Source organism: Lathyrus oleraceus, chromosome 4 (genome assembly GCF_024323335.1).
Source record: "Lathyrus oleraceus cultivar Zhongwan6 chromosome 4, CAAS_Psat_ZW6_1.0, whole genome shotgun sequence".
In the NCBI taxonomy this organism is placed as follows: Eukaryota; Viridiplantae; Streptophyta; class Magnoliopsida; order Fabales; family Fabaceae; genus Lathyrus; species Lathyrus oleraceus.
This window is the reverse complement of record NC_066582.1, coordinates 593,416-617,920: the sequence shown is the minus strand read 5'-3', so window position 1 is coordinate 617,920 and position 24,505 is coordinate 593,416. Positions and strand designations below refer to the sequence as shown.

The 24,505-nt window shown below is 36.7% G+C and overlaps 2 protein-coding genes and 1 non-coding gene across 3 annotated transcripts; 2 read left to right on the top strand and 1 right to left on the bottom strand.

Annotated features, from left to right (window-relative positions):
- The first annotated feature begins 806 nt into the window (after nt 1-806).
- On the top strand, nt 807-4,185 carry LOC127138244 (uncharacterized). The gene is made up of 8 exons (XM_051064649.1): nt 807-1,012; nt 1,110-1,178; nt 1,696-1,797; nt 2,171-2,253; nt 2,357-2,432; nt 3,252-3,437; nt 3,678-3,806; nt 3,888-4,185. The coding sequence occupies exons 1-8, from the start codon at nt 938-940 to the stop codon at nt 4,047-4,049; spliced, it is 882 nt and encodes a 293-aa protein (XP_050920606.1). The 5' UTR covers nt 807-937; the 3' UTR covers nt 4,050-4,185.
- Nucleotides 4,186-5,393: 1,208 nt separating this feature from the next.
- Nucleotides 5,394-14,552, bottom strand: LOC127138243 (mitotic spindle checkpoint protein MAD1). The gene is made up of 16 exons (XM_051064648.1): nt 14,293-14,552; nt 14,101-14,200; nt 13,873-14,033; nt 13,542-13,739; nt 13,358-13,450; nt 13,017-13,133; nt 11,823-12,070; nt 11,177-11,348; nt 9,507-9,605; nt 9,219-9,422; nt 8,613-8,775; nt 7,507-7,597; nt 7,349-7,418; nt 6,709-6,837; nt 6,425-6,463; nt 5,394-5,731 (listed from the first exon to the last, which is right to left on the bottom strand). Exons 1-16 carry the CDS (start codon nt 14,464-14,466, stop codon nt 5,642-5,644), a joined length of 2,148 nt encoding a protein of 715 aa, XP_050920605.1. The 5' UTR covers nt 14,467-14,552; the 3' UTR covers nt 5,394-5,641.
- A 60-nt stretch (nt 14,553-14,612) lies between these two features.
- On the top strand, nt 14,613-14,686 carry TRNAV-AAC (transfer RNA valine (anticodon AAC)). The gene has a single exon. It is a non-coding gene; the product is annotated as a tRNA-Val (tRNA).
- The last annotated feature ends 9,819 nt before the right edge of the window (nt 14,687-24,505 follow it).

Genomic DNA, 24,505 nt, shown 5'->3' with positions numbered 1-24,505 from the left:
ATTACATCGATTTGATTCAAAATCATCATCACCTTCAACAATTGCAACACAACTCATAAGAACACTAAATTTCAAAATTCAATCAGATAAATTCATACGAAATTGACATGAAGTTAGTACATAAAATTTAATATCAAATAGATTCATACGAAATTGACATGAAGTCAGTACATAAAATTTAATATCAAATAGATTCATACGAAATTGACATGAAGAGTTCTACGAAAACTTATCTCAACCTCTAAACCATTTAACAATGGTGAAAAGGGAGAAACCCCAAGGGATAGGGGTAATGAATCCTCTATATCCTCTTTCCCTAAGCACCCACACATGAACAACTCTTCTCCATTACCTTAAAATTGCAGAATCTCTAAGCTTTGTCAATGGCGTCTCCTCATAGCTCCCCCTCTTCCTAACCCTTGCTTGCCTCTTCTCTCAAATTACTCTTATTTCACGTACTGTAAACTAAACCTATTTCTTCCAGTTTTTATTTTATTTAAACGAAATAAATAAAACCTATTTGTTTCCAATATTTCTCATTATACCCTTATCTCTTGCTAATTACTCTCACACCCTAAATTTTCACTAATTTCTAATTTCTATCCCAAACTCTATTTTTCTCAACTAAAATAAAATAAAAATATCATTTTATTTCTAAAGGGTGGACTCTCACCTCTTAGGTCATCTACTTCCGAACCCATAATTTAGAAAAGAAAGACAGGTGTAGATGTAAAAGGTGTGGTGCAAAAAGGAATGTGAAAATATATGAATGGGTGGTATAAGGGCCTAGTTATAAGAGTAAGATGGGCCCAGCGAGGTTAACACGTGATGAGATGAAACAAGTATAATAGAAGAGATCGCGTGTACTTTTTGTTGTTGCTGTTTTTTCAATTCAATCAATCTATTTCTCTGAGTTTGTTTGTTGTGTTAATCGGAGATGCAAGACGGTGATGAAGTTAACATTCAAGAGTTGGCCTCCAACCTCACCATTTACAAAGATCAACTCAACCAGGTTTCAATTTTCTTTCTTTCTTTCTAGGGTTTATCTTAATCCTAATAATTTATAGTTTATGATTTCACTTTATCTGATTTGAATCCTCAATAATTAGGTTAGACAACTTTTAAACGATGAACCCTCTAATACTGAGTATGTCGACATGGAAAGGGAGCTCTGCGAGGTTTGCTTTCTTCTTCTTCTTCTATTCATTCAACTCATTTTCCTCTCTTTTTATTATTCTAAATTCTGAGTATATAACTCTTTCGCTTTCAAGATCTTACTTACCACCAAGGTAAGAGCTTGACCATTAGGCTTTGTTTGGATTGATGGAATGGAATGGAATGAAGTGATATAGGATAGGATGGAATCAAATTAAGTTTCTTTGTTTGGATTAATTTAAGAAGCACTTTTATGATTGAAACCCTGAGATTTTGTTTGAAAAGTAGATAAATATGCAACAAGAAAATAAAAAGAGAAACTTTTCAAAATGCACATCACTTCTATCTATGTTGGTTCTGTGCAGGTGTGGTCTGTCTCGTGATGTCTGCCATGCTTTCTTCCTCTCACCTGATAATGAGATGTTCACAGAGATTCTATAAGTTAGAATTTCGAAATTAATTTGGTTTATAATGTAAACGTTTATGTCAAATGTATTTCTTTTACTGAATTCGAATGTGGCCTAAAATTGTGCAACACAGGTGATTGCTCTGACGGAAGAACTCCTCGCAACTGCCAAGCAAAATGAAATTTCTGTTGCCACTGAATCTCCAAGTTTATCAAGATCCAAGGAGAATAAAGCGGTACATACTTTTTGACAATTTCTCTATTTTATTTTACATTGATGTTTTCTTCACGTGTACTTCGAGAGACTTGTCCCACTGCTGGGTTATTTTAGTTAATCAAGCAGTGATTACATAATATAATGCCTAGTGTGTAGCCGACGCCACTTAGTGGGATAAGACTTAGTTGTTGTTTGTTTGTTTTCTTTGGGCATTTCCTAATTGGCTTAAATGGTGCCTGTTCGTAATTGGCTTACTTCTTTGCCTTTAATAATTGATGAAATTGCAATCTGGCAGAAATTGTGAAGGATGCAATTGAAATAATCTTTGATGATTTGAATGCAGTAGTTGACTACTGATCTTTAGTAACTCTTTATATTATTTCATCGTTTAGGAGCTTGATAGCCACTTTGATCATCAAGAGAAATTTCCCATTGGCACCAGAGTTCAGGCAGTTTATAGCGAAGATGGGGAGTGGTATGTTACTTTTTTTCCCTTCTTTTGTAGCAGTGTTTTTTGTTTTCCGTTTTATTTCCCTATGTTTTCTTCATGTTCATTTCGTTGTATTGTGAATGTCCAGGTATGATGCAACAGTTGAGGCATACACGCCAAATGGTTATTATGTTAGCTATGACAGTTGGGGTAATAAAGAAGAGGTATAGTTTCAAAACTAGATGCATATTTATTCTGCAATCCTAGGCATATTACATTATAAGGCATCTGCATACTTTAACTCCAAATTATTTATTATTGCATGTAGTGGTAACGTGCATTGTTTTGATGTTAGAGAAGCAGGGGAGGGATTGCGTTCTAAAGAAAGTTTTTTCTTTTTCAGTCGATCTAAATTTAACAACGATGGTATTAAGAAAGAAATCCATCTTTTTCAATATTATACCCAATGACATGAACCATGAGCACATGATTTTGTTGGTTTGCAAACGACACAAACCTATGACAAAATTTTCTATATGTAGGTAATAAAAATAAAATCATGTAACAAGGTTTTAAATCAAGTAGTCAGCACGCCATCATGTTTATTGAAGTATTTTCTAAACTAGTGCCTGTATCCTGTGCTATGCTGGTGCATTAAATTGTTTTATAGCACTATGTTGAATTTGAAAGTGAATGACAGTATTTTACTGAGAAATGTATTCTTAACACCCCACTCATAAATTGCATCATCAGAATATAGGCGATACAAATGAGCCACTAACTTATCGTTACAAGCTAAAACATTACTTTTTGTTGTTGAAAAGGGTTAAATATGGTTGTAGTTCCTAGTATTAAATTAAGAACCTTTCAAGTTTAGTTCCTTTTTTAACCATTTTTAAGTCTATTGTCTATAAAAGGCAGGGACATAAAAAATGGATATTTTATCGGGACTAAAAACGTATTTAACCCTATCAAAAAATTCTTTAATAGTTTTTCTAGTTTCTAAAATTTAAAGGTAAATTGCATATGTTGGTTTATTTTAGGTAGATCCTGCTAATATAAGGCCAATTCAAGAAGGTACTGTGGATGCTTTGGTAGAAGCGGAGCGTGTAGCCGAAGCTACAAAGCAGGCTATCAAAAGAAAAATTGCGCAAGCTGGGTCTGTTGATTTTCAATCACGAAGTCTACCTGCAAAGCTTCGTATAGAGCCCGATGACCCTGAGGATGTGGTGAGTGTTGCTTTCCTTGATTTTATATATTAATTAAGTGCATAAAGTTTCTGCCTTTGCAAACTAGATTTCCTTGGTTTGATTTCTTGTTCTGTTGCCTACTTTTGGTGAAGTATATTTGTTTTCTGCAAACATTTTTGTTGGGATCGGGGTTCTGAAACTGTTTTTGTTCAATCCAAATTGATCTGCCAGTTTTCTAGGATGCCATAAATGACATGTTTGCTAACTGAATGATTACAGAAAATTACGAAACGGAAGAAAATACATGCCTTTAAGTCTAAGATGCGGATGGAACAACTTGAAGTCACACAAAATAAGCGGCAAAATGCTTGGCAGCAATTCCAGACAACCAAAGGAAAAGCAAAGAAGGTACCTTTCTCAACTTGTCTAATATTTATTTTCTCATTTGTTTTGTTGTTTTCATACAAATGAAGGTGGTTTTGGTCCCAGATTGGTTTCTTCTCGGGAAGGAAGCGGGAGAGTATATTTAAATCTCCTGATGATCCTCAAGGAAAGGTTGGTGTGACTGGAAGTGGGAAAGGTTTGACAGAGTTCCAGAAAAGAGAAAAGCATTTTCATCTCAAGGACGGCACAATTGAGAATGATGAATAGAATAGGTTAAGAAGCCAATTAGCATTTCCATTGTGTATCTCTGTAACATGCTCAAACCAATCACTGCAGTGGCTGTTTGAGACCAAACAAAACGATGCATGTTTTCAAGTGAAATATTGAGGCTGGTTTCAGATTATTATTGTGTGCAATACTTAGAGGGATATCGTCTCAATTTAATGTGACCAATCAATAAATCTTCCTATATTTAAGGCTAAATGCATCCCTCACATGTTTTTAGTAAATTCGTTCTTTGTGTTTCTTTGAGTAAAAATAAGTTTAAATGTATTTTTCTTTTCTTATTTTAAGTGTGTTTAACTTTTTGATCCCGCTAATTAAAACTCTCTTTAAAATAAGGGTTTTTAATTTATTTATTTTTTGTCTCTCTTCACTTTTACACATGTGTTGCTCTTATTTAATATGGTGGTAAGTAATATTTATAATATTATATAAGATTATGTTTTAAAAAATTAGAATTAAAATATTATATTTTTTAATATGTTTTTTTAGAATAATATTAAGTGTTTTTAGATGAGGAGGTCATTCAACTATGACTCGGTTATGAAATTGCAATAGAAGTTTTGGAGATTATTCATTCATATGACCCTTATCCTGACCCCTTTGAATTAAAGATCGGGAATTTCTTTCTAACTCTTGGCGAAAAATTATTTTCTTTCTTTAGTTTTTGGAAATACGACGCTTCGTTTTTCTACAAAATAAATGTAAAAGGGTGAGCATCCACATTTTATAAAAATAAATGTATGTGGGTTTGATCGTGTGGTAAACTATAGCGAGGGTGAGCATCCCACATTTTATAAAAATAAATGTATACGGGTTTGATCATGTGCTATACTATAGCGAGGATTAGCACGTGGGGAATGATGGTGTGCAGCCGTTCCATGATGACATCTACTGGACTCAATAAGATTAGTTGATTTGGATTGGAAGGAACATTGACAATGTAATTATGCTGTAAGTGACTTGTAACACGAGCAAATTGACAATTTTGAATTTTAGTTACTTGATTTTCTGATTATATACTACTCTATTCATTAAGATTATTTGAATAAACTCTCTCTACTCTAATTTTATTCTTCTTTAAGCCAATAACCACGTGAAACAAGTTATCCCAACATTATACACCAATAGTGCAAATATATTGTATACGAACATCCAATCGAATTTTTGTAAACATATTTTAAAAGTAATATAAAATATAATAAAAAAGTACAATATGATTGAATACCTGTGTAAAATTTATTTAGATGTTTGTGTAATTTTGAGCTAAAAAGGGATAACAAGCACCTAAATTTAAAAACCAAATATTATCAGCAACCAAGCAAGAGATGTAACAATATGTTAAAGGTTTCTTTTACTCAAGATGTTATAGGTGTCACAACGATTTATACAAAATTCAGTATGCTCAAAATTCCACACTCTCGAACTCTGTTTAAAAGTAAATATGAGATAGTGTTCAAGTCCAACCCATCAATGAGGCACCAATGTTGGAATGCAAAAGTGTATCCAGTACTGTATAACTGATAGTTGCCTCAAGAAACATTAATCCTTAAACTGCCTAGATGAGTTGGTTGAATTTAAGACAAGGTTCTTCTGTTGAAAGACTCCACTGTTATGTTGGCAGTAAAAGCAGGAATCGAATTCATTTTCCGAATGAATATATCAACCTGGGAATGACAATAACAGGTACGACTCAGTAAAAGAAACATGAATATCTGACAATGTAACAATTACACGCATGATAGCATTTCGATTTCCACACACGTATTCTGTTTTTGGTGTATAGAAGTCTATCTGTATTTCTAGAGATGATAACAAATATTACATATAATTGAACCATTTATACAAATAAAACATTAGTAACGAAGTCCTCCAAAGATTGTGACTCAAACTCTCGTACACACTACAAATTTATCTAAATATCTAATCAAATCTTTTCCATAATAGAAGAAATATCAGAATTCATAAGAGGTGTAAATAATACATACAAGATAGTATTCTATAAAAATCGACTTCTAAAACTTCTCTATAGTATATGTTTTGAGCATTAAACCTAAATAATAATTTCTAGAATTAATACAAAATATTAAATAAATAATTCAGTGCAAAACAATTATATTGATAAATATATTCTATAAGCTTTTTTTATTTTATTATGAGAATTAATATGATTAATAAATAATAAATGATTAAAACTATATTCTCCTTTCTATGATGCACTACAAGGAAGGTTTTGCTGCTAAGGCCTCTTCTCTCTCAAGTGCACAAAAGTTAATATTTGTGCAGAGGATCAGAAAAATATGAGAAAGACAAGAGTTTAAGATGTCGAGTATTTATTATAAATATCATGGCATCCTTACCTGACGAGATACATCAGGCTGGGATGTGTAATGATTCACCTGTTATGAAAACAAAATGAAAACAAAAAATTCAACAACGCTTCGTGCCATCTTTTTGAAAAGCAAAAAACAAGCAAAGATCGTAATTGCTGATTTTTCTTTTCCAGGTTCTTGATCTTTTGTCCGTATTAATTTTTTCACCATTTTTAGTCCTAACCTTTGATAAAAAAAGGGTGTTTTTAGTCCCTACAAAATTCAACATATTTGACCCTTTAATATGATCGGTAAAAAATTTAACATCTTACCAAAATGTTGGTATTCCCTGATTCATATTCAAATTCAAGTTTTTCATCATCACTTTGTGCATAAATTGATTGCAACGTAAATCGTGTCACTGGGATTCCATTTGGTCGCTGGTGTTCATCCATCACAATCTGCCAAATATTGTTTTTGACAACCAAATAAGTATTCCAAGTGGGAGCAAAAAGACACTATTGTACAATCAGTTGTCAGCTATTCCAGTTTGGAAAGAACTTAACTAGAAAATGCTCAAGAGAAAATTTCTCAGAAAATGACAAACCCGATATACAAATCCATTTGGTTATACATATCTAATTACACATAAAAGTTTGGTGTGAATTTTATTTCTCTAACTTCTAGCAGTAGAGTTTCCAAACTCAACAATGACCTATGTGTTATAAAAACCACCTTCCAACAGAAGCATGCTTCAATATTATTTGAAAAGGTAGTCAGCGAATTAAACCCAGCATAGTGGTTTTACCCATTCCAAATTACATCATTACCAGGATGCTATAGTATTTTCAAAGCAAAGTGTGTGGTCTTCCAAAAATGAAATAGAACACTATTAGGTGCATAACACTTCCAACTTATACTGAAAGATAGTAATAAAAAGATTGCGGTAAAAAAACATCCGAAAATGCCAACCTTGTAACCAAAAATCTCACAGCATGCCCTCCGGAAAACTGAAATTCTGTCTGCAAACACTGTCTTGTATCTGTTTATGTTTCAGCATCTCTGTTAGTCAAATCATCTTGATAACAACAAACACATAATATACCAAAAGTAGCAACTTATATACTCACCGCTCTTCTCGTTTCTCTAGTGTTGCAATTTGTTCTTTCAGTTTTAATATCTTATCTGATATGTAGCTATCTACCAGCTTTCCAGTTTCTCCTAAACAGTTTCAAGTGATCCGGAAACAAGTACATTTTAGAACATTATCATTCAGTAGATAATAAGACAAAACAGGAAGCCGTGACCGCCCTCGAGGCTTATCATAGCTTTAATATAAATCAAGCAATCCAAATATGATCCGCTGATACTAAACAAAAGATTCACTCATAGGCTCATAGATTTAGGCTCAATCCTTTGGATAGCATATTATTTCTCTAAACCCAGGGCTCAGCAAGCCCGGGTAGGACACTAAACTTTATATATAGATTACAACCAGTGAAATTCATTTGGTCTTATTACCATTATAAAGTTGCTGGTTTAAAACTAAGCTGGTTGTTCAAACCGATCTCTCAAACCATAGTAATCAGTAAGCCAGAAGTTTGATGTCCTATTTTTAGAGAAAATGCTTCCTATGACATTTTGTTATGAACCCTCGTGTAACCAATTCTGTAGCCTAAATGCAGAAGAATCCTTAGTAAGGACTCCTTACGACTTATAGTGAATGTGAGAAGCAGACTCGTCCAACAGACCTTGACAGAACACCTCCAAGACTAACACAGATTTTTCTTTCCTATTTTTAAGAAAATGCTTCCTATGACATTTTGTTATGAACCTTCGTGTAACCTATTCTATAGCCTAAATGCAGAAGAATCCTTAGGAAAGACTCCTTACTACCTATAGTGAATGTGAGAAGCAGACTCGTCCAACAGGCCTTGACAGAACACCTCCAAGACTAACACAGATTTTTCTAAATTGTGAAAATAATTTTGTTTATTTCCGTCAATCCAGGTCTTCCTTTTTAAAAGGCTATAGATAAGAAAGAGATCTTAATTGATAAAAATCAAAATTGCTACTGATAAGGATTCTCTTCCATTCAGCACTTATACTAATACTACAAATTTTCAAAAGCTTCAGACTACTCTTTTTTTGCCAACTAATGATGCTTCTATTATAGACTCTTTCTGAATCATAGCATTTAGACCCTAAAATCAACTTTAACAACAAGGTTTCTTACCTGATTGACTCTTCAATTCTTCGACAGCTTTTAATTTCTCTTTTGTTTTCTGCAGTTCATTTTGCAGAGCTTCTATGGTTTGTTTGGCTTCGTTATCTACAGTAAGTGTATTTACCATCCGCAGAACTTTCGTACTAGCGGAAGAAAAATCTCCATGACCCAACTGTACAAGGGAAAACAATGTGTCAACAATCAAACTGAAATGAAAACCAAAAACTGGGCAGCTTGGGTGAACGGACAGAAAATACAGACATTAGAAATATAGGCAACTTAATATTTACATCATTATTTATTAATGTATCATGGAAAACCGTAGGGGGAATCCTAGAAACACATTTTTTGTCGTTGTTAGTCCTTAAAAAGTAACATTTATAGAAAGTGGTCAATTTATGAGGCAACTAAACTGAGTTTTTTTAAAAGTGAACCAAACGTAAATAATGCGATAAAAAGGTGTCTCAATATCATTTCTCAAACTACTTCAATGCTCGTAATGAAGACGCACATACGAAGAAATAGAAGGGACTTTAGTTTGTGAAATGAGATGCACTAAAAACAAAGAGCAGCATAATATCCTTAAGTTTTTGCAAAAATTTACCCATCACCCACCTTTGCCTCTAATAATGATATCTCTGAGCGGAGCCGATCACTCTCCCTCTCTAGTGACTTTATTCTTCTTGCTTCATTGTGCAATTTATCATTGAGTATCTTTATTTCCTCATGTTGGCGATTATTAACCACTCTCAGCTCATTTAAGGTGCTTTCTAGCTCTTTAATATACTCATCTTTCTTCGTAAGAGATGATTCAAGTTCCTAAATGGATCAACCAAAAAACAAGAGAGAAACATTTAGAAATCACATGATAAGTTAAATGTGACAAACAGATGGAAATACAACCTGAATGGGATTAGCACTACTTGATTCATCTCCAGCTTCACCATTCTTCAATTTGGCAAGAATTCGTAACTTGTTTCTTTCCTCTGTAACAACTGCAAGCTGCAAGACAATAAACATGTGATTTAAAGCACATACTGAAATTAACAGCAAACAAATGACTACATATTTCAGAAAATAACTACTACACAATCACTACTATCACAGTCATGCAGCAACAGTTTAACATTATTTCAAATAGATTTCCCAAAATTTTAGGCCATTACTGTCCCAATAACAAGCAGCTTCAGAAAAATACACCAGAAGCATGACAACATAACCAAAGTGATACTTTCACTTGCACAAAATAATCTGAGATTTTGAGAAACTGGAAAGAAGTTTAAATGAAGTAAAAAAACTTTCAATTAAATCAAAGTGATATTTTCACACTTATGTGTCGAGTACGGCTGTCTTGTACAATCGTTAACAGGGAAACCCTTTTTTAGATTGCTAAAACAACAAGCATATATAATATAATAATTAGGAAATAGGAGATTCTGATGCTCATCAAGACAAGTTTACACATTTAAGTTTTATACAAAAGTAACTGATATCTAAGTGCTTCATTTTCATAAGCAAAGTTTGTTTACAAATCTCCAAAAACTGTGTTTGCATCACTTGAGATGGGAAAATTGTTTAGGAATAACCTTGGCAAAAATCAATTATATTACAAGGTTTACAAATGCTAAAATAGTAATATTAGAAAATTACTAATAAGAGTCCCATCTCATTATGTAGGAGATACTAAATCAGAATAGATATATAGCTCTTGAATAGATTATAGTATCCCTAAATAGAAGATACTTTCCGCAACATCAAGTGCTCTGATAGAACGAATAAGTCTTTGTAAACAATCAATTTATGCTGCCTGTACTTAAAGAAGAAGCTAAGAGACCAAGGCTGAAGGAAACCTCATATTAGTGTATCACTCAACATGTTTGCTTTAGTAATTCATATATTTGCGGGTGTGAGTTGCAATGAAAATATTCATGCATCTTGTCACATTCTGAGTTGACAAAGACCAATAGAGAAGACATTTCAAATGTCACAAGGTCTTTCCTTGGAATTACGTGCCGATGCAAGCCCTGTAGCCCCAACACCTCCTAACAAAGGTGTGTCCAGTCTCCAACACGTGTTAGTTTCTGACACCAACACATGTGATTACGCTCATTTTGTTCTTTTTTTTTAATTACTACTAGTGCTGATTTGTCAGTGTTGTGTCGGTGCTAGTGCTTCATAGGACGTAAGTCCACTCTAGACGTGAAATTTAAGCTATCTCCTCCTCCTAGCATCTAAACCCTTTTCGTGATATATCTTAAATTCAGCAACTCTCAAACTCCTTCCTGCCTTAAGCCTAACTATATTCCTTATGACTTCTACTTTCTTTGGAGGCTCCAGATCACTGAACACCATTAACTTGTAGCAGGAGGCTTGTCCATTAATTAATACCAATATGTCTTTATGAGTATCGCTTCACCAGTCCTCTAAATGCAAGTCGTACACTAGCCTTGGTATCTAGTATAACAGATAATAAATCCAAGATTTCAAAATGGCAATGGAATAATGCATAATATAATTATAAACCAGTGTTCAGTTATTATTATTGCACAACTAACTTCTAAACAAACACTTACCGTTAATTCAATCTGTTTAATCTCTGATTTTAATACTTCCGCTTTCTCTTTGGCCAACACAGCCTCAGTTTCGGCATTTTGTTTACCAATCTCAGCAGCATCCAAAGCCACCTCCAGTTGTTTTAAGCGACTAGTGCCTTCACCCTCCTTCTGTGTGCTATAAAGTGCCTCTCTGCATATATAGAAGATATCAAGATTTAAGAACATGTGCCTACTACTGACCATGTAAAGCAGCATCGCTATCTCTGTTCTTGCTACACTAAAAAACCCAACAGAAAACCGATCTCAATATGATAGGACCGTAGGCCATAGAGACATATAACAACAGAAATGGATGATATCATGCACATGAACGGATGCAAAATGCAAAAGTTAGTTTTTCTCTATTGACATGTTTAAGTAGTGTCGTTTCTAAACCCATAAAAGGAAAAAAGCAGTGTCACATCACAGGGAACATTGGCGAGCAAAAAATATAACTACGAGACCAGTAGGACATTTTCTCAAATATATGAACTCATGGTGCTCATAAACAAAATGGTCAGCCGAAAAAGAATATTCCAGAGTTATTAATCCAGACAGTGCCTTCAACCACACAAAGATATTAAAATAGCAAAGCAAACAGAACTTCAACAAGCTACTCACGTACTTCTGTAAAGCTGCAAATTTAGCAGGCATGTCCTCAAAACATGAGATGCCAGGTATGTCTTTAATCATTGATCTCCACGATGATATTTGATCCTCTAACTTCTTCATATTTGATTGGACATCCTGTAATTTAGATAACTCTGATTGTGCCCTTTCACAGCGGCTCTTTTCCTCCAGCAGTTTCTCCTTTAAAAGCTCAATGCCCTCATGATTTGATCTTAGTTTTTTTGCTTCCCTTACTTCAGATTCCTAAAATTTCAAAGTTAATTGGATACATTCCTCAGATTACCACAGGTACGTACAAGTTTATGGTGAGAATACAAACAGTAATTTCCAAGTGCACAGGAGATATGAGAAATGAACCAATACGGTATTTACGATTCGATGTTAAAAAGAAGGCCATGGGGAATGAGACTAAAATAAAAAAGAGACAATAAAATGTGAAGAAAAGCAGTCGTAATTTTTGGCACCAATCCATACAAATCCCAATAGATTTAAGAAAGTAAAAAGACATAATTCAGGCAAGCCTGCCCAGCCCTCTTCTTATACATCTGGATCATTCAATAAAAAATGCTATTCGTCTCTATTCATGATCATGCCACGCGAGTTACATCTGAAATTGGTCTACACATCAAATCACCAATGTATGCAACCCATAGTCATTCCCGGATAGCGGCTACCCTAAAAGTGGGATAGCTTATAGCGGGATGACCGCTCTATTTGATCATTTTTTGGAAAAATTACATATAACTATTATAAACATAACGTAAATTTAAACAAATAACTCAATTCATAAAATATTCATAAATCAAATCACACATGAATCTTGAAGTGCATAAACGACTATGAAGGAAGGTTAAGGTTGAGTCTCAACTCAAATTTGATTGAAAACCCCAAAATTACCGTTAAAACATTGTATATTTAAGGGGTAATTTCGGTTTTTTAGAGGGGAAAATGATAGCGGGCCAGAAACCATTCCAAGCCGGGAACTGCTTTGCTCCGCTATCCCTCTATTTACTCTATAGTGGCCGCTATAGTGTTATGCACTACTAAGGCTCTTCCCATAGCGGTCGACCTCTGCTCCGCTCTACTATAGCGGGATAGTGCCGCTATTGACTACTCTGATGCAACCTCACACAACAACAACCAAAATAGAAATTGGCACTGAGACTCAAAATTAAAGACAGAGACTCACATAGTGTTGAAGCTCCTGTTGCAATTGCTTAACCAAAACATTACTCTCTGTAGAAGAACCTTCTTGAGATGAAAAAGTTGCTAGTTTCTTTTCAACTTCAATCTTCTGGTGCAAACACTAGGAATCATGGTGTAAAGCAAACATAAGTTCATAAAACCACTGGAAAAGGGAATATGACAGTGACATGAAGCAAGTACACTATAAATAAAATCAACCAGGAAACTCTCCAGACGATAACATGCTTAACACCAAATCAAATTTAACATTGCAGAGTAAACATATCTTTGTTTGAAGCTCAGTTTTAATTAAAACCAAATAAGCAATTAATTAGATATGCAAACCTCATTGAATTGGTCCTTAAGATGGTCTAGTTGTTCTTTTAGTAGCTTTGCTTCTCTCTCTGCATTATTAGCTCTGCATTCCATTTTTTCAAGCTACAGCCAAAAAATTAAATAACTTAAAGATTGACTGATGGATGTAAATGACCATTAGTCAGAACAATGAACAACAAATATGGCAACTTACATTTGCATTTATTCTAGAAATAGAAAACTTTGAGTCACTTTCCAGTTGTGAATGATCATCCTGAACTCTCTTTTTATCTCTCTCTATGCTCTCTGAAAGACGCCCCAATCTCCCTTCTAAAGACGTTGCTTTCTCTTCAGCTGAAGCAGCATCAGATTCGACTTTCATGCGAAGGTTTGTCTCATTTTGGAGCTTAACCTAAATTTCAAACACAAGAATAAAACAAGCTTCAACAATATAATTCAACGAAGATAATAGCATGTTACTAACATGACACAAGCAGTAAGATCGAGAAGTCTAAAAAATTGCATCAGTTCAAAATTAGCAGCACCTGGAGTTCACTGTTCAACTGTATATGTTTTCTCAATCGTTCTTGAGAATCAGTAACCTCTTTCAAAAGTTGATCCTGTAGTGCCTTTTCACGCCCTTTTGCGGCAGCGAGTTCTTGTTCAGTGTATAAGAATTGATCCACAAATTTCTTCCTCTCAGTGTCTGTGAAATTTGACAGTCAAAACAAGCTGTGAATGAAAAGTAATTGGAGAAAGAAGCATATACCTACCAACTTTTTGGAAATTATCATTGAGTGACTCCAATTGAGATTGATAATCACGAACTTGATTTTCAGCTTTACTTAAGGCATCAAGAAAATCCGATTTCACCTGTGCAATAAGGAATTAGGAGCTTGAAATATTGACTATTAAATTAGACTTAGAGTATTAACATTGATGCAGAAGGAGGAAGGAAAAGAAACCATTTGGCGACACTGATAGGTGCAGAGCATGTGCTCGGAAACGGAAGGTTCCTGAGATGACTCCGGTGGATCCTCGTAGATGACGAGCTGGCGGTCAACTTCGGCGGCGTCGGCATCTGCATCTGCATCAGCGTTGGCACGTGGCCTCTTGGGTGGAGGAGTTCTGAGTATCATTCTTCTTCGTTGAGTTTCCCACAATACAATGCGGAATTTGAAATGAAACCCTCGCACAGAAGGCGCAACTTTATTCTAGGAATTAAAACGCACAGCACAGCACTACTCCCTAATATATTTATGCAGATTCAACAGTATCAACAGTTGGTTTCGTGGTGTAGTTGGTTATCACGTCAGTCTAACACACTGAAGGTCTCCGGTTCGAGCCCGGGCGAAGCCATGTATATTTTTTGGTATTCTCCTCTTTTGAGTTTAACAACAATAATGAGTGGAGTGGAACGAATTCAATGCACCGTTAATGGTTTTAGCGTTTGTTTAAAACATCTTTAATGAGTATGTTTATTACCATGTTAAATATATTTGTTTCAAATATGCTCATTTCGATTCATTCATGCTTATATGTTTTCTTCTTGTTTTTCACATCTGCTTTTAACGAATGTCGTGCTAATTTTTAGGTTAGTGTCCAATGATGTTTTCCTAAAATAAAGTTTTAAGGTTATAACAATTTTAGGGTTAATAAACAAGCATTTAAAATGATGAAAAGGCAAATGTTCAAACCAGTTTTGAGGTTTACATTTTGTCATTAGATTTAGTTTGGTCATAACAATGTTGAAAAAGGATTCATAACAGTTTTAAGATTTACCTTTTTCCCTCTTAAAAAGATCTGTTTGAAAAAAATTATTTTAGTTATTCCTTTAACTTAAAAAAAATCATATTATAAATTTTATATTTACTGTTGTGCAATATGAACACGCCTGTCATGGTCGAGTTGGAGGAAGAAACTATCCTATCTGAAGTTATTGATTTTTTGTTCTCTTCATTATTCAATACTTTTGTCACCGTCATACATTTACTATTCGTTATGATTATTTTTTGTCAGATTTCCAAATATATGTCCGTGACATCATATGTCTTTTGAAATGGGCTTGTGGCAAAATTGTATGTTCTGAGATAAACTGGGACGCAGAGAAGCTCGTAACGTGAAAAATTCTTTTAGTAAAGTGTTAGCATACGTCAACTACGAAGAAAAGCTATTGTCTATGGGAGTTAACCGAGGGACGGGAAACAACGGGCCCGATCGACCACTTGAGAAAAATGTCGGTCGACATAAAGAATAGGGATACCTCAATTCAGGTTTGATGTTTATACCCCTCTTAACACTTCACGAAAGAAAATTTGGAAAGAATGTGTGAACAATAAGTTCAAGGAAACCATAATAAAAAATTTGTATCCAGTTAAGTGTCTTCCCAAAAAGATAAATTCAAGTATTGTCGTTTCCATAAAAGTCACGACCATAATACAAACAATTGCGTTGAGCTGAAGGATGTAATTGAGGGACTAATTAAGAAGGGGCGGTTAGCCGAGTATATTAGGGATAACAAGAGAGGTCGAGAAGACTCCTTGGAGAAGAAACAATCCCGCAAGAAAACTGTCGAAGTCGTTGTTGGGGGTAATAACAAGGATACAAGTAGTGAAGAATAAGAGGGACGCGAGGGAAAATTGAAGGAAAATTGCGATCTAAAACGCATCGGAAATTAAAAAAATTCTTCTTTAGTGATCCTTACGGATGGGCATGATCTGTGATAGAAATCGTTACCTCTTGTGACGATTGGAACCTTTGATGCAGATCTAAGGAGTGATCACGAGCATTGAATGATGACAACGCCTCTGCTCAGTCCACAAGAACAGATTCTTTCAGTCTCAGTGCTACCTGCTACAATGAAGGTTTTGATTGAGAGAGAGAGAGAGAGAGAAACAAAATTTCATCTAATGAAATGCTTCTGCACAAGAGTTTTATTTATAGAACCACTTGTGTGGGGTGCAAGCTAAAATGCCCACTTTAAGTGTATGTGGTCCACATCTTATGATATACCAAAAATTACTTAAGCAGATGGTACCATACCATATTTCGTATTCTACTTAAGTGCGTCGTACCTTACGATGTTCTACAATTCACTTAAGTGCATTGTACCTTACGGTGTTTCTTATTTACTCTATCTCTCGTCAATCCATTCTTTTGTGTGTGACCCTGTAGGTTTTCACGACATTGACAATATTATTTAATCACGTATTTAACATAATAAACAGTGAGCGGTATCTAGCAACACATCACTGCTAGCCAAAACACGAAAATGTCATGTGATATGACAAATCCCTTTTTGTGATAATACTTGTGTGTATAATTATCCTTTTTACCCTTATGTCTATATTGAACACAAGGCATAAACCGTGTCATCATTGTCCAGCTCAATATTGGACCCTTAGACATTTATCCTGTTACGCGGGATGGGTAAATTCCATCTAGTTCACTCATGTCCCTCAGCATGCTTTGTGAAGTATCCATCAATTGTCTTTATGGTCATCCAGTTACGGACAATGTTTAATCAGCAATAAAGCACTCAACTCTACATCTAGGGTCCATAATGGTTTCAGGTCGAAGGATGATATACATCATTATCACCATGAGAATAACTTATGATACTTTGCATAACATTCTATGTAGTATTCTCATAGCGGGTCAATCCAGTATAAATATTACTCATAATATGCATACATATGTTTAAGACTTGATAACTCCTTATCCATGATCCATGAGGTGTGATCATCAGTTTATATACATAATAGTCTTAATGTTTTAATATTATCCCATTTCACAAGAAAGTTCGACTATAGATACTTGTTGAAATGTATATTTCGTGTCGGGTTTTTGTTATCGTATCCACAGGGATTGTAAGATATCACCGCCGTTCGATGGTTGTATTAATCGTAGCTCAATGTAATAATAGGGTTTTGGTTTAAATCAAGTTATCTTGCATAAAAAGTAATAAATTGCGGTAAAAGTTATGGTTTGATTAAATGAGAAATATTGTCAAAGTTAGGTTTAGGTTTCAATGATCACTTTGCATGTATTTGCTCGGTCAACAATCTTATAAACTCCTTTAGATGATAAATAATTTCACAAAGTCCTCTCAATATGTTTCTCTCGAACACACATTGTGAGTTTTGCCATTTTGATCCATTGTTTCTCTCGAACACAATCTATCAAAATGACAACTTTTTGGTTCAACCTTATGGTGAACAAAATCATTCATTACTATCTCTAGCTAACAAACAAGTTTGGATGAAAACCTAGGTCAAGAGTCGGTAAACATCTCTCGATCATAAACCAACACAAAGAGTTTTTAAATAGAAACAAAGTTTTCATCATATATTTACCATTAAAGAGTTTACATATGAGGATCCTTACATTTACACACAAAGCTAGTAATCACCTACATCTAACCTTGACAAATGGATGACTTAGCTACTCATTTTCATGGTAGCTTGGTCGGCAAGTAAGGAAAGAAGGTTGATCAACATCCAAGTCGGATAATCGAAGTTGGATGGGAATCCACCTTCTTTTTGTGGAAGATGGTTGCTAGATGAAAAGAAATGAAAATTAGGGCATAAAAGATCCCCTAGAACAATGTTGTAAAATATCTCTTCAAAGTACAAAAGTGGAAAAAGTTGGTAAAAATGAGGTATGGTGCTCAAAAGTGGCACCTGCTACTTATAGACCACTGCTGGGCTGTCATGTTCGCTAGGCGAGCAGAATGGCTCGCCTAGCGAGGGTCTAAAATGGGCACATAAGGCCCCTGCGCCCAGAGAAAACAGGGCCTGCTGAACTGTCATGTTCGCCTAGCGAACATACCTTCGCCTAGCGAAGGACACGCTTCAACCTTCGCCCCAGCGAGGTTGAGAGGTTTTGCTACTGGAATGCTCGCTGGGGACTCGCTAGAGCTTCGCCTAGCGAGTGAGTGCTGGCTGCGTTTTTCACCAAAACAGAACGAACTCGCTACCACCTTCGCCTTCAGCTCGCCTAGCGAATTAATTTGACAATTTACTGGAGCTTTTCGCCTGGAACTCGCCTAGCGAACCAATGCTTCGCCACAGCCTCGCCTAGCGAGCAGGCTGATGAAATGCTTGTATTCTTTGGTTCCTTTGCCAATTTTCTTGTGTCTTCATTTTCAATTAGTTCATGTCTTTCCTGCACAATAACACACAAATCAAAGGCACCAAGCTTGTTTATCAATGTAATGCATTCCATGTAAAACAAATGTGGTTTTGACAATTTTAGCAAGGAAAAAGAGTGAAAGATGCCCACATATGATAGCTCAAATAAGCACTTTTGGGCATCTAACAACTCTCCCCAACTAGATTCTTGCTTGTCCTCAAGCAAAGTATGCCTCTTGAAGGACAAGAGGATTTGCTTTAAGAAACTGGTTTCTCCGAAGTTGGATAAACGGCTCAAACACAAGCGAAATCAGCAAATACAAGTTCCCAACGGTTCGAATAAAATAATACATAAGAACTAAAACTTAAATAGCAATGCAAAATATTTGTCTATCTACAACAATACTATTCTGAATGAATCATCCTATCTCTCCTCTTCGAATAAGGAATGAAGATTTTGCGCGTTTGCAACCGCGGGACTAATCTCACTCTCTAACAAATAATGAAGAAATCAAATAGATTCATACAATGTCTAACAATTAAAAATGGTATTGTGGAAGCATAAAGATCACTAAGGGCTTTTCGGTTGAAGCTTGGTTAGGTTGACAAACAAGGGTCATTTCTAAGGCCATTGAAACGAAAGTGCCGATGCAAAAGAGACATTCACAGTATTATTCACACTACTCGACTTTGTTTCATTTGTTTCTTATTTGAAACCTTCACAACACATATTCCACAACTCAATTTTTATTTTTCACTATTTTTCTTTCAAGCAAGCATTCATTTTCATTTTTTTTTTATTTTTGTTCTTTTCTTTCACATCAAATATACAAAACAGATGTTTCTTTTCTATATTTTCTATACATATATTTTTCTATGCTTGCTCGGTTTTTCTTTTCTTTTTCAAGAGTTGTGGTACTTACCAATTCTTTTTCGTTCTCCCCAACTTATTTCTTCCACACCCTAAGTGAATGCTCTTAACTTTTTACGGCAAAAGAACAATAATCAAGATTTTCCGGGTTGTAAAAAAAAGATTTTTGAGATCTCGCTTTATTTCAAGCCGAGATTCAACTGTTTAGGCTCAAAGGGGTTAACAAATACTCTCTCTGCTCACAGGTAAGTTGTTTTTGGATGTAGTTGTGCTCGAAAGAAAACAAGTGCCTTGATCATTTCTAATTGCTTCCACAATTTCACAATAATAAAAGACAAAGAATGAATCACATGAATCAACAAAACTTATTAGAATCCAGCATTTAAGTGAACAATGGAGGTTTCCTCACAATTTGTGGTTTTAAGTTCTAGATGAAGCATTCATTCAATTATGTTGCAAAAAGACAATATTCAATTTACCAAAAAGAGTAAAGTTCCTAATGCATTCTAAAATTCTAGCCGAAGGTAACCATGTACCTTAGCTTCATTCACTTGTTTATTCTTATCATTGCCATCCAAGCTCGGATGCACCTTCATTGGGTACTTCTTGAGGAGCAACCAATCTAGAAGGGTTTGCCACTCAATCAACCAAAAATTTATTAAACACACAAAATTAAAAACATAACTAAATAACATTAACTGAAAATATAAATTTGTTCATGGGGGACAAAACACCCCAATAGTACAACACCATGGTCAAAATACAAAATCCGAAAATACAAATAGAAATAACATAAAAACTGAAAACACACAAAAACTTAACCCACTAAGGGCTCAGGACTCCTCCTCGCTACCGGCCTCAGAACCGGTAGCCTCATCATCAACATCATCATCATCATCAGCATCAGCGCCCACCCCCTCACTATACACTGGCGTGTCCACGGGCCAGTTGGCGTTGAGCAGAAACTGCTCCCGTGTCATCAAAGCATGAGCACCACTACCTTGCAGCTGCAAACGCTGCATCGAGTCGTGCATATCAATCATAGCTCTCTGGGATGCCGCCATCCACTCAAAACTGTAGTCACACACAGCCCGCAGGTACGGATCCACTCTAGGAGTAGAAGCACTAGGACCATCAGAAGCCCGAGTACTTCCTGAGGCTGCACTGCCACCGGTAGTCTTAGCTCTACAATATTTAGCCACATACCGATCATCGATATGTGACGGGATCCTTACCTGCCCACGAGACGGAAGTCTCACCCTTGCCTGAACGCATAAGCTCATGATCAAACACGGGAAAGCCAGGGGACAATTAACACGAGCCCCCGAAAAGAGCAAGTGTTGGTGATAAAGATGCAAATGAGAGAGTTTGAGCAGCCTAGCACAAATTCCTCAGCAGAGCCGTTCAGAAATTTTTTTGAAGGTTTGGGGCAAAATGGCCCTGCTGAGATTTAAATAGTAAACAGTACTGCAACGCTCGCTGCTGCCTCGCCTAGCGAGCAGCTAGCGAGCGTGACAGCAAGTGCATTGGCAAATGCAGCACTTGCAAGTCATCCAGCATGGGTTTAGCACAGTGTACTCAATACAACATAAAACATAAAACAGTAAATACTTACAATGTTGGGGTGCCTCCCAACTAGCGCTTGTTTAACGTCGGCTAAGCTCGACGGTGCGATGCTCACAGAGGAGCATCGAGCGGTAGAGCACAACTCTCACGATCCACATGACCGCCGAGATAAATTTTCAACCGTTGGCCATTCACTGTCCAATTGTCTTTCTTTTCTATGTCTTCAATGACAATAGCCCCATATTCCTTTACTTCTTTCACCCGAAATGGCCCGGACCATTTTGATTTCAACTTCCCGGGAAACAATTTCAACCGGGAGTTAAACAATAAGACCAATTGTCCGGGCACAAATTCTTTGTTACGGAGCTTCTTGTCATGATACTTTTTAGCCTTTTCCTTGTACAACCAACTTGAGTGGTATGCGGCATTGCGCATCTCCTCCAACTCAAGTAGTTGGACTTTCCTTTTTTCACCGGCCGACTCATTTTCAAAATTTAAAAACTTTAGGGCCCACAAGGCCTTGTGCTCCAATTCAACCGGCAAATGGCAAGTTTTACCAAATACCAATTGAAAGGGAGTTAGGCCAATTGGAGCTTTAAAGGCCGTACGGTAGGCCCATAATGCTTCGTCCAATTTTTGGGACCACTCTTTTTTTGAATTAGACACGGTTTTTTCGAGGATTCTCTTAATCTCTCGATTAGAGACCTCAGCTTGCCCGTTAGCCTGAGGGTGATACGGAGTTGTCACCCTATGCGATACACCGTAATGTTTTAAAATAGTTTCCAAAGGTGCATTACAAAAGTGTGACCCTCCGTCACTTATCAACACTCGGGGGGTTCCGAAACGGGAGAATATGTTTTTCTTCAAAAAATTTATCACCGTTTTGGCATCCGCCCGAGGTGAGGCAATCGCCTCAACCCACTTAGAGACATAATCGACAGCAACAAGCATGTACTCATTCCCATAAGAGGGTGGGAAAGGTTCTACAAAATCTATGCCCCAACAATCAAATACTTCCACTTCTTGGATATTTTGGAGAGGCATCTCATCTCTCTTACCTATCCCACCGCTTCTTTGGCAACTGTCACAACTTTGCGCATGGGTATGTGCGTTTTTGAAAATAGTTGGCCAATAAAATCCCGATTGAAGAATTTTAGTGGCCGTTCTAACCCCATTATAATGTCCGCCATAAGGCGAGTTGTGACAATGCCAAAGGATGCTCTGGGCTTCATCACCAGTTACGCATCTCCTTAACAGGTTATCGCTACCCAACTTAAACAAGTATGGGTCATCCCAAACATAATACTTCGCATCCGAAAGGAACTTCCTCTTTTGGTTCGAAGTTAGGTCGGCAGGCACAAAACCACTAGCCTTGTGGTTTGCAAAGTCTGCAAACCACGGCCTAACTTGAACCTTAAACAATTTTTCATCAGGAAATTCTTCCCGGATCTCTTTTTCAGATGCGGTAACCTCCACGTTCACTAATCGGGATAAATGATCCGCTACCAAGTTTTCCGACCCCTTCTTGTCTTTGATTTCCACATCGAATTCTTGTAACAAGAGGATCCAACGGATGAGCCTTTGCTTCGAATCCGGTTTGGTTAGCAGATATTTAATCGCCGCGTGGTCGGTATACACAACGACTTTAGACCCTATAAGATAAGACCTAAACTTTTCTAGCGCATACACTATTGCAAGTAGTTCTTTTTCCGTTGTGGCATAATTTATTTGAGCCTCGTTCAGAACCTTACTCGCATAATGTATCGCATGGAAAGTTTTGTCTTTTCTTTGGCCAAGTACCGCTCCAACAACATAGTCACTCGCGTCACACATTAGTTCAAAATTTTTATTCCAATCGGGAGCGACTATTATTGGAGCGGTAACCAATTTTTCTTTTAAAACCTTAAAAGCTTGCAAACAATCTTCGGTGAAGAGAAATACCTGGTCCTTGGCGAGTAAATTGCTCAAAGGCTTAGCCACCTTTGAGAAGTCCTTGATAAAGCGCCGGTAGAACCCCGCGTGCCCCAAAAAGCTACGGATGCCCTTCACATTCACCGGAGGGGGTAATTTTTCAATTACTTCAACCTTAGCTCTATCCACTTCAAGCCCCCTTCTAGAGACTTTGTGGCCTAGCACGATCCCCTCGGTCACCATGAAGTGACACTTTTCCCAATTCAGCACCAAATTGGTCTTCACACACCTTTCCAACACCGTCTTCAAATTTGCCAAGCATAGACTAAACGTCCCACCAAATACCGAGAAGTCATCCATGAAGACTTCCATTGTTTTCTCTATCAGATCGGCAAAAATGGCTTGGACACATCGTTGGAAGGTCGCCGGTGCATTGCACAGCCCAAAGGGCATTTTTCTGTATGCGAACACTCCAAACGGACACGTGAAAGCCGTCTTCTCATGATCAACCGGGTCAACCGCAATTTGGTTGTACCCGGAGTAGCCGTCCAAAAAACAATAGTATTGTTGGCCCGATAGTCTTTCGAGCATTTGATCCATAAATGGGAGTGGAAAATGGTCCTTTCGAGTCGCGGTATTCAACCGCCGATAATCAATACACATTCTCCATCCCGTGGCAACTTTAGTCGGGATCAATTCGTCTTTGTCATTTCGGATTACGGTGATTCCACTCTTCTTCGGAACAACGTGCACAGGACTAACCCACGGACTATCCGAGATCGGGTAAATCATCCCCGCATCCAACAGCTTCACAACTTCCTTTCGAACAACCTCTTTCATGGTAGGATTTAAGCGGCGTTGTGGTTGAGCTACCGGCTTGAAATCCTCCTCCATCAAAATCTTGTGCATACAATAGGATGGACTAATTCCTTTTAGATCGGAAAGAGTCCAACCCATAGCTTCTTGATTGGTTTTTAGCACAATGATTAGACGGGCTTCTTCTTCTTTTGTCAAAAGGTTGCTTATGATGACCGGCTTTGCCTCGGTCTCATCTAGAAACACATATTTCAAAGTCGAAGGTAACTCTTTTAATTCAATTGGCGCTTTCTCGTCAATTACCTCCTTCTTCAAATTTTCTTCCTATACTTCCCACGGTTGTAGGTCTTCCAAACTATCAAGTTCCTTTAAGCATTCCTCAAGAGCTAGCTCCTCTTCAACAGTGAAAACCTCCAATGAGTCGTCAAGAGCTAACTCCATAGGAGATATCTCATGAATATGCTTTGAAACCTCCATAATAGCGTCTTCGATCACATCGATGCGAAAGCTATCATTTCTATCCTTGGAATGCTTCATCGCCTCAAATAGATCAAATGTGACTTCCTCATTTTGAACTCGCACCTTCATTAAACCGTCATCAACATCTATCATCATTCTTGCGGTCTTCATGAATGGTCGGCCCAAGATGAGCGGAGCATCATCATCTTCCTCCATATCAATTACAATAAAATCCACCGGGAAAAAGAATTTGTCGACCTTCACCAAAACATCTTGGGCTACGCCATGAGGATGGGTCGTCGACTTATCCGCCAATTGCAACGTCATTCGGATGGACTTAATCTCGATGTTGCCAAGCCTCTTGATAATTGACAAAGGTATAAGATTAATGCTCGACCCCAAGTCAATAAGTCCCTTCCCGAC